Source organism: Carassius auratus, chromosome 13 (assembly GCF_003368295.1).
Source record: "Carassius auratus strain Wakin chromosome 13, ASM336829v1, whole genome shotgun sequence".
In the NCBI taxonomy this organism is placed as follows: domain Eukaryota; kingdom Metazoa; phylum Chordata; class Actinopteri; order Cypriniformes; family Cyprinidae; genus Carassius; species Carassius auratus.
Genome location: NC_039255.1, coordinates 17,145,126 through 17,156,442, shown reverse-complemented (window position 1 = coordinate 17,156,442; position 11,317 = coordinate 17,145,126). Strand labels below are relative to the sequence as shown.

General features: G+C 38.9%; 1 protein-coding gene and 1 long non-coding RNA gene across 2 annotated transcripts; both read left to right on the top strand.

The window, feature by feature from the left end:
- The first annotated feature begins 1,925 nt into the window (after positions 1–1,925).
- On the top strand, positions 1,926–6,019 carry LOC113113274 (N-lysine methyltransferase KMT5A-A-like). The gene is made up of 6 exons (XM_026279416.1): positions 1,926–2,298; positions 2,956–3,118; positions 3,339–3,531; positions 5,057–5,152; positions 5,850–5,945; positions 6,014–6,019. The coding sequence occupies exons 1-6, from the start codon at positions 2,190–2,192 to the stop codon at positions 6,017–6,019; spliced, it is 663 nt and encodes a 220-aa protein (XP_026135201.1). The 5' UTR covers positions 1,926–2,189.
- A 633-nt stretch (positions 6,020–6,652) lies between these two features.
- On the top strand, positions 6,653–11,317 carry LOC113113183 (uncharacterized). Its single transcript, XR_003293560.1, has 3 exons — positions 6,653–6,737; positions 7,435–7,530; positions 11,306–11,317. It is a non-coding gene; the product is annotated as an uncharacterized LOC113113183 (long non-coding RNA).

The following is an 11,317-nucleotide window of genomic DNA, read 5'->3' as shown; positions in this document are numbered from 1 at the left end:
GCATACTGCAGGGAACAGGGTGCATGTGTTAAAGAGGAGCTGTGATGTCTTTTGACTGTTTTTGAGGAGAGCAACTGGAACGTTCCTACTGTTCGGTTGATTTTGGACTGAGCAGGTTTGTTTAAAGGTTGTTGTTTTTTTGTTTTTTTTGTCTTATCAGAGAGAAAAATATCTGCCTATCAGAAAAACACACTTGTCAAGCCCAGGCTATAGTATAAAGTAATAATCCTAACCAAATATTTCACATCATTCCTGTTGCATGACATTTCTACAATGCACTGTGTAACAGAGTGGACCTTATCAGGGAAATAACAACATGCCAGCTAAAAATGAACATTTAGTTAAAATTTTAATGCAATTAATTTTAATAAAATCTCCAAATAAATTAGGAGAGCATTTACATGTTCAGTACATTACACATGTTAATATATATCCCAATATATTGTATTTTATGTGATATACTTACAATTTCTAATTTGTGTGTGTGTGTGTGTGTGTGTGTGTGTGTGTGTGTGTGTGTTTGTCTTTATCACATGGTGGGGTCCTCAACCTGTAAGCCCAGTCACAGCGTGGGGACCAAAATTTTTGTGGGGACCAAAAACCTGGTCCCCACAAAAATAACCTCATTTTCAGTGAAAAGAAGGTCAATGACATGCCCTGTACAGTTTTCAGGGGTAACCTCACAATGCACAAAAACCAACGGTTTGTGCTTAGGTGTGCTTAGGACGGGGTAACTCAGTACTGGCCCCTAGTGCCACAGGATGGTATAGCCTCAACACACACTTTTCAATTTCAAACACACTGGACTAAATGCGCATGTGCAATCAGCCACCTTTCATGTAGGCTAATTATGACTTAATTAATTGCTAAAGCTAAGCTCATTTTAAGGAAACTTAACCAATGCATTGATAACACAGGCTATTTTTTTATTAAGTGCTGAATAATGATAACATTATATATTTTTTCATTTTTCATTGAAATATGTATTTTAAAATGTAGATTTTCCATAATAATCATATAATAATAATTATTATTTAGTTATTAATAATATAATAATTATTATTATTCTTGTAAAATAAAATTTCTTGTAAAATAATCAAAATCACATGTTAAAAATCACTGTAGTATCGATAGGCCTAGTTTTATTTGAGTATGGATACTGTCGATACTCGACGTCAGTATCGATACGCCCATCCCCCACCCCTGCTCCACACGACACGAGGAGAGAAAGGATTATCAGCACTCGAACTCGAAGGCCTTTTCGGTGTCAGCAGGCAAGACTGGTTTTAATTAAAAAGGTAAGTTATGCCTATGTGACTTAATGATTTATTCCAGTGTACGGAGCCAATTTGATAAGATTTAAGTGCAACATGAAAACGGTTAAAAGCATGTAAGGTTTTTTTTTTTTTTTACCAGGTAAAAGCTCACATTTGAACTTGAGTCAGTGCTAAAGTTTAGGTAACGTTACCGTAGTGCTAATCAAAATAAACGTCACGTTTCTTACAAATAACATCAGTAGCTCTGTTTTAAAAATGTTAAAAAGCAACAGAGTTGACCTAGCATACTGCATGTTTTCTCTTCCCTAATTAACATTAAGCCAATTGACTAATTAACGTTAACTCTTTTTAGCAGCAGCAGGCACCTGCCTGATTAAAAGTTTTTATCTTATTTTGAGTAGATTGACGTTAAACCTTTTTACTAAATTTATCCAGTAACCAGCCGACCTATGGCAAGCCGTTCTAACTTTTATTAATTTCCAGGATACTAATTCTTGATATCAACAATTCAATTTTTACTTGTTCAAATTATATTTTTTGATATTAGTTATGATATTTAGTTATTGATATCAGGAATTAGATTTCTACTATAATAATGGCAATTTTTTATATCAGAAATTACATTTCCACTAGTAACAATTCTTGATATCCAATTCAATTTTCACTATTTAAAATGTTAGTTCTTGATATCAACAATCTAATTTCAACTAGTAAAAACTATAATTCTTGATATCATTCAGAAGAGTTATATTTGACAGATTATAGCTCACCTATTACTTTTTACTTCTTAAAATTACACTCCAGTGATCAAGATTTGGTTGTCTAATGTTAAGATAACATAAATCATTTTAAGTGTAAGATTTATGGGGCTATTGGTCTAAAACTGCACTGTTTTTTATTGTAGGATTTCCAATGGCCACACGAAGAAGGAAACCACCAAAACAGGATGCCATAGAACATGCTGTGAAGGCCCTTGACAAGACAGCAGAGTTAGAAGTGCAATACATTAACTCTTTTAAAGGTATGTGCCTTTGTTATGAATTGTTTTTAATAAATTGCTGTTCTAGCAGAACCCCTTGCCTATACCCTGGGGTTTAGTTTGGAAAATAAATGGAAATTATAGAAATGGCAGTGTATTTCGTTCTTGAAATCATTAAAATGATTTCCATCCTCACGACTATTGATAATTGTCTTTGAATTGGAGTGATAAAGGAAGCGGCATGACATGGTCTGGTGGGCGTAACTGGATACAGCTAAAAAATGATTACTCACCTTTGTAATGTAGTTATTATAACCTTTTATCAATGATGTCATTTCATGTAAGTACTGATGTGATGAGAACAAATAGCTCCTGTATATGCAGCTTATAGGCATAGTAAAACTAATATTTTACTGTTTTTAGACTATTGACCAGCACACATATGCAATGCAATATTAATCATGAATAAAAATGGTATTGAGCAGTATTGAAACTTTGAACTTTCACTGTATATTGCAGTGCAGTGCAAGTGAAGTTTTGGATTTGGGTCGAATTCAAAACTAGAATTATGAAGATAGGCAAATATATGACCCCCACCCCCCGGTAGACTACTCAAAAAGTTATTTCAAGGTTGGCAGGTCTGTATACTGTAAGTGTAAAGGCTGCAACAGTGTAATGGTATCTGTGTGTGTGCACTAGGTCGAGGGGTGTTTGCCAAGACACCTTTCAGAAAAGGAGACTTTGTGGTGGAGTACAGAGGAGAATTAATCAATTCTAAAGAATCTCAGAGGAGGAGGAGGACATATCACAATAGATGTGCTGTTTTCATGTTTGACTTCTACTGGCAAGAAAAAACATGGTGGTAAGGCTTAGATGGAATTTTTCCTATCAATTGAGTTCATGTTGCAAACAAATGTGTGATAAAATTATTTTTTTTCTTGTTTTTTGCAACTTTAGCCATCATTTAGCAGCTTGTGTTGTGTATCTGAAGTTTTCTTTTTGAGGACTGATAAAAAATTGCAATCATAATTTAATTTTATTAAGCCTAATCTGTACTTTTTTGGTTTGTCACCTTTTCAAAGTGTTGATGCAGCTAGAGAAGATGGCAGCCTCGGGCGACTGGTTAATGATGACCACAAGCATCCGAACTGCAAAATGAAGAGGGTCATAACAGAGGGCAAACCACACCTCTGCCTATTTGCTTTGAAGGACATTAATGAAGGAGAAGAAATAACATATGACTATGGTGGAACTGATTGGCCTTGGAGGAAACAGGTTTGTCAAAAATGTGTTGCTGTTCCGGTAAAAACTGATTATGAATATTGGCTTTGTTGTAAAAAAGTCAGAATGGTATATTTATTTTACCCAGATTTAAACCAATACTGGTATTTCTGCCTCAGATTATTTTTGCCTAGTTCAGGATAACTTGTAAACAATGTTTAAAAGATTGAATCATCAAATCATCATCTAAAAGACCAAATCAATTTAAATTTTATAGATATACATTGTGTATATTACACTTACCTCAAGTGTCCAAACACAACCACAGTTCCTTTGTACCTATTATTGAAACTTCTAAAGTCTGAACATATACATTCTACAACATGTGTCACTGAACTTGAGATCAGTTTGCTTTCTCCAATTCGTGCAAGCTGTTGGCTACAGGTGAATTTAGTCCTGCCACACTTCACTGTTACTACTTCCTCAACTGTAATGGTTACAGCTGTCTTATAGCAGGCAACATACATGTGACAGAAATCACAGCCAACTTGAACCCATCAAAAGTAACTTGGATTTAGCCTCAGATACAGGACACATGTAAACATTGCCACCACATGCGTGTCTCCTGTCTCTCACATGCGTTTATGTTGTGTTTGCACTGAAGTAAACAAAGCCGATTTCATTACTTCTATTATGAGTCATTCAAAGCTTAATCTCATGGCCCTAACAGAGACTTGGATCAAACCAGAGGACACTGCTACACCTGCAGCACTCTCCAATAATTTCTAATTTTCCCACTCCCCCCGTTTGACCGGAAGAGGTGGAGGTACTGGTCTGCTCATCTCTAATGATTGGAAATTTAATCCTTTACCATCTTTGGGTATCAACAGCTCCTTTGAATCTCATTCAGTTACTGTTACCTACCCTCTTAAAATACATTTTGTAATTGTCTATAGACCCCCAGGACCACTAGGTAACTTTTTGGATGAATTTAGATGTGCTGCTCTCAACCTTTCCTGAGGATGGTACTCCCTTAGTTATGCTTGGAGATTTCAACATCCACCTAGATAAACCTCTGTCTGCTGATTTCCATACTCTGCTTGCCTCTTTTGAACTCTACCGAGTGTCAACTACTGCTACTCCCAAATCAGGCAACCAACTGGACCTTATTTACACACGACACTGCTCCACTGATCATGTACTGGTTACTCCACTGCACACCTCAGATCACTTCCTCCTCACTCTTAACCTCAACATGGTCCCTGACACATCACTTACCCCTCCACGTCATCTTTCGACGTAACCTACGCTCACTCTCACCCTTCCGACTATCTGCTATGGTTTCATCTTTGCTTCCTTCCCCTAAACTATTAGCATCTTTTGATGCTTCCTTCTCTGCTAAAATGACATAATGACATGGCACTGGTTTATCATTGCTCTCTTGTTGTTTTTGATTGCTTCAATTGTCCACATTTGTAAGTCGCTTTGGATAAAAGCATCTGCTAAATGACTAAATGTAAATGTAAGTAATGCTACTGCTGACCATCTACTCCATAATAATGTTTAACTCACTCTTCAGGAGGACAAACAATCGGATGCCACTGAGTCTTTTGAGACTGACATCTTCAGAACAACCGAGCAGACTCCTCAGAGGTCATCCAGCTTCAAGACACAGGTACTAGTTTCTCTCTTTTATGGTCTTTCACTGGTTCAGACTTTAGGTTGTAACCTTCTACTGTTTAGTTTTGAGGTGTCCTCTTCCTAATTGTTAATTTTCTTCATGGAAGTCAATTTTAGATTTGTATACATCAATGTAAATCCTAAGTCTGATATAAGCTGCTAAGCACATTCTGGTTTTTGTGATTTCATGGGGACCAGTCAATAGGACCAGTGTTTAGTGGTGACCTCTCCCTGTGATACACACACCTGTCAGGTCTCTTGTCATTGTGGGGTCCACGCAAACTAAAAATTATTGTAGACACTGGACCACATTAATGACTCTTTTCTGTCTATAAGTCTGAACATATACATTCTACAACATGTGTCACTGAACTTGAGATCAGTTTGCTTTCTCCAATTCGTGCAAGCTGTTGGCTACAGGTGAATTTAGTCCTGCCACACTTCACTGTTACTACTTCCTCAACTGTAATGGTTACAGCTGTCTTATAGCAGGCAACATACATGTGACAGAAATCACAGCCAACTTGAACCCATCAAAAGTAACTTGGATTTAGCCTCAGATACAGGACACATGTAAACATTGCCACCACATGCGTGTCTCCTGTCTCTCACATGCGTTTATGTTGTGTTTGCACTGAAGTAATGCTTCTGCTGACCATCTACTCCATAATAATGTTTAACTCACTCTTCAGGAGGACAAACAATCGGATGCCACTGAGTCTTTTGAGACTGACATCTTCAGAACAACCGAGCAGACTCCTCAGAGGTCATCCAGCTTCAAGACACAGGTACTAGTTTCTCTCTTTTATGGTCTTTCAATGGTTCAGACTTTAGGTTGTAACCTTCTACTGTTTAGTTTTGAGGTGTCCTCTTCCTAATTGTTAATTTTTTTCATGGAAGTCAATTTTAGATTTGTATACATCAATGTAAATCCTAAGTCTGATATAAGCTGCTAAGCACATTCTGGTTTTTGTGATTTCATGGGGACCAGTCAATAGGACCAGTGTTTAGTGGTGACCTCTCCCTGTGATACACACACCTGTCAGGTCTCTTGTCATTGTGGGGTCCACGCAAACTAAAAATTATTGTAGACACTGGACCACATTAATGACTCTTTTCTGTCTATAAGTCTGAACATATACATTCTACAACATGTGTCACTGAACTTGAGATCAGTTTGCTTTCTCCAATTCGTACAAGCTGTTGGCTACAGGTGAATTTAGTCCTGCCACACTTCACTGTTACTACTTCCTCAACTGTAATGGTTACAGCTGTCTTATAGCAGGCAACATACATGTGACAGAAATCACAGCCAACTTGAACCCATCAAAAGTAACTTGGATTTAGCCTCAGATACAGGACACATGTAAACATTGCCACCACATGCGTGTCTCCTGTCTCTCACATGCGTTTATGTTGTGTTTGCACTGAAGTAATGCTTCTGCTGACCATCTACTCCATAATAATGTTTAACTCACTCTTCAGGAGGACAAACATCGGATGCCACTGAGTCTTTTGAGACTGACATCTTCAGAACAACCGAGCAGACTCCTCAGAGGTCATCCAGCTTCAAGACACAGGTACTAGTTTCTCTCTTTTACGGTCTTTCAATGGTTCAGACTTTAGGTTGTAACCTTCTACTGTTTAGTTTTGAGGTGTCCTCTTCCTAATTGTTAATTTTTTTCATGGAAGTCAATTTTAGATTTGTATACATCAATGTAAATCCTAAGTCTGATATAAGCTGCTAAGCACATTCTGGTTTTTGTGATTTCATGGGGACCAGTCAATAGGACCAGTGTTTAGTGGTGACCTCTCCCTGTGATACACACACCTGTCAGGTCTCTTGTCATTGTGGGGTCCACGCAAACTAAAAATTATTGTAGACACTGGACCACATTAATGACTCTTTTCTGTCTATAAGTCTGAACATATACATTCTACAACATGTGTCACTGAACTTGAGATCAGTTTGCTTTCTCCAATTCGTACAAGCTGTTGGCTACAGGTGAATTTAGTCCTGCCACACTTCACTGTTACTACTTCCTCAACTGTAATGGTTACAGCTGTCTTATAGCAGGCAACATACATGTGACAGAAATCACAGCCAACTTGAACCCATCAAAAGTAACTTGGATTTAGCCTCAGATACAGGACACATGTAAACATTGCCACCACATGCGTGTCTCCTGTCTCTCACATGCGTTTATGTTGTGTTTGCACTGAAGTAATGCTTCTGCTGACCATCTACTCCATAATAATGTTTAACTCACTCTTCAGGAGGACAAACAATCGGATGCCACTGAGTCTTTTGAGACTGACATCTTCAGAACAACCGAGCAGACTCCTCAGAGGTCATCCAGCTTCAAGACACAGGTACTAGTTTCTCTCTTTATGGTCTTTCAATGGTTCAGACTTTAGGTTGTAACCTTCTACTGTTTAGTTTTGAGGTGTCCTCTTCCTAATTGTTAATTTTCTTCATGGAAGTCAATTTTAGATTTGTATACATCAATGTAAATCCTAAGTCTGATATAAGCTGCTAAGCACATTCTGGTTTTTGTGATTTCATGGGGACCAGTCAATAGGACCAGTGTTTAGTGGTGACCTCTCCCTGTGATACACACACCTGTCAGGTCTCTTGTCATTGTGGGGTCCACGCAAACTAAAAATTATTGTAGACACTGGACCACATTAATGACTCTTTTCTGTCTATAAGTCTGAACATATACATTCTACAACATGTGTCACTGAACTTGAGATCAGTTTGCTTTCTCCAATTCGTGCAAGCTGTTGGCTACAGGTGAATTTAGTCCTGCCACACTTCACTGTTACTACTTCCTCAACTGTAATGGTTACAGCTGTCTTTTAGCAGGCAACATACATGTGACAGAAAATCACAGCCAACTTGAACCCATCAAAAGTAACTTGGATTTAGCCTCAGATACAGGACACATGTAAACATTGCCACCACATGCGTGTCTCCTGTCTCTCACATGCGTTTATGTTGTGTTTGCACTGAAGTAAACAAAGCCGATTTCATTACTTCTATTATGAGTCATTCAAAGCTTAATCTCATGGCCCTAACAGAGACTTGGATCAAACCAGAGGGACACTGCTACACCTGCAGCACTCTCCAATAATTTCTAATTTTCCCACTCCCCCCGTTTGACCGGAAGAGGTGGAGGTACTGGTCTGCTCATCTCTAATGATTGGAAATTTAATCCTTTACCATCTTTGGGTATCAACAGCTCCTTTGAATCTCATTCAGTTACTGTTACCTACCCTCTTAAAATACATTTTGTAATTGTCTATAGACCCCAGGACCACTAGGTAACTTTTTGGATGAATTTAGATGTGCTGCTCTCAACCTTTCCTGAGGATGGTACTCCCTTAGTTATGCTTGGAGATTTCAACATCCACCTAGATAAACCTCTGTCTGCTGATTTCCATACTCTGCTTGCCTCTTTTGAACTCTACCGAGTGTCAACTACTGCTACTCCCAAATCAGGCAACCAACTGGACCTTATTTACACACGACACTGCTCCACTGATCATGTACTGGTTACTCCACTGCACACCTCAGATCACTTCCTCCTCACTCTTAACCTCAACATGGTCCCTGACACATCACTTACCCCTCCACGTCATCTTCGACGTAACCTACGCTCACTCTCACCCTTCCGACTATCTGCTATGGTTTCATCTTTGCTTCCTTCCCCTAAACTATTAGCATCTTTGATGCTAACAGTGCTACTGATACTTTCTGCTCCACTCTTACATCTAGTTTAGACACCGTTTCCCCTTTGTCTTCCAGGCCAGCCCGTACCACCCCTTCAGCCCCTTGGTTATCTGATGTTCTACGCGAACACCGTTTTAAGCTTAGAGCTGCTGAAAGGGCGTGGTGCAAATCCAAAAATACTACTGACCTTAATGTGTTTCAGTCACTCCTCTCTTCCTTCTCTGCTAATGTCTCCACTGCTAAAATGACATACTACCATAACAAAATTAACAATTCATCGAACTCTTGCATGCTTTTAAAACATTTTCCTCGCTCCTTTGTCCTCCTCCGCTCCCTCCTGCTTCATCTCTAATAGCTGACGACTCTGCCATGGTTTTTCATTAATAAATTAAAAACATCAGTTCACAATTTTCCACACCACAATCCGTCAAGCTCATATTACCAGCAAACATACACTCATTCACAACCTTCTCTTCACTCTCTGAAGCAGAAGTCTCCAAACTCATCCTTTCTAATCATCCTACTACTTGTCCGCTTGATCCTATTCCATCTCATCTCCTTCAAGCCATTTCTCCTGCAGTTGTACCTGCACTCACTCACATCATTAACACATCCCTCCACACTGGTGTTTTTCCATCATCATTTAGACAGGCTCGTATAACTCCACTACTTAAGAAACCCACCCTTAACCCATCTCTTTTAGAGAACTACAGACCAGTTTCCCTTCTTCCTTTCATTGTAAAAACCCTTGAACAAGCTGTTTTCAACCAAGTCTCTGCCTTTCTCACAAAGAACAACCTCCTTGACCGCAAACGATCTGGCTTCAGAAGTGGACATTCAACTGAGACTGCCTTGCTCTCAGTTGTTGAAGCCCTAAGACTGGCAAGAGCGGAATCCAAATCTTCAGTACTTATCCTGCTTGATCTGTCCGCTGCTTTTGACACGGTTAACCACCAGATCCTCCTGTCAACTCTACTGGCAAAGGGCATCTCAGGAACTACACTCCAGTGGTTTGAGTTTTACCTATCAGATAGGACCTTCAAAGTATCTTGGAGAGGTGAGGTGTCCAAGTCACAACATCTAACTACTGGGGTGCCTCAGGGCTCAGTTCTTGGACCACTTCTCTTCTCGGTCTACATGGCATCATTAGGTTCTGTCATTCAGAAACATGGCTTTTCATACCACTGCTGTGCTGATGACACTCAACTCTACCTCTCATTCCATCCTGATGATCCGACGGTAGCTGCTCGCATCTCAGCTTGTCTAACAGACATTTCTTGCTGGATGATGGACCATCACCTTCAACTCAACCTGGCCAAGACAGAACTGCTTGTGATTCCAGCAAACCCATCGTTTCATCACAATTTCACCATCAAGTTAGGCACATCAACCATAACTTCTTCAAAAACAGCCAGAAACCTTGGAGTTATGATTGATGATCAGCTGACTTTCTCAGACCACATTGCTAAAACTGTCCGATCCTGCAGATTTGCTTTATTCAACATCAAGAAGATCAGGCCCTTTCTTTCAGAACATGCTGCACAACTCCTTGTTCAAGCTCTTGTTCTGTGGCTGGACTATTGCAACGCTCTCTTGGCAGGTCTTCCAGCCAGTCCTATCAAACCTTTACAATTAATCCAAAACGCGGCAGCAAAATAAATTTTTAATGAACCAAAAAGAATACACGTCACACCTCTGTTTATCAATTTGCACTGGCTTCCAATAGCTGCTCGCATAAAATTCAAGGCATTGATGTTTGCCTACAAAACCACCACTGGCTCTGCACCCATTTACCTAAATTTATTACTTCAGACTTATGTGCCTCTATAAGCTTGCATTCTGTAAGTGAACGTCGCTTGATTGTGACATCCCATAGAAGCACAAAGTCACTTTTACGGACTTTTAAATTAAATGTTTCCTCCTGGTGGAATGACCTGTCCAATTCAATCCGAGCAGCTGAGTCCTTAGCCATCTTCAAGAATCGGCTAAAAACCCATCTCTTCCATCTTTATTTGATCCTCTAACTTTAGCACTGACTATTCTACACTATTCTAAAAAAAAAAAAAAATCTAACTATCTTTCTTATCATCTTGTATTCTATTTTCTTTTCATTTATTGTACAATTATATAAAAAGACCTCTAACACTAGCTTGCTCTATTCTTTTTCTATTCTATCTGTTTTTTTTATTTATTATATTATTTAAAAGCCCTTGCTACGTGTACTGCATTTAAGCTAACTGAGACTTGTTATAGCACTGGTTTATCATTGCTCTCTTGTTGTTTTTTATTGCTTCGATTGTCCACATTTGTAAGTCGCTTTGGATAAAAGCATCTGCTAAATGACTAAATGTAAATGTAAGTAATGCTACTGCTGACCATCTACTCCATAATAATGTTTAACTCACTCTTCAGGAGGACAAACAA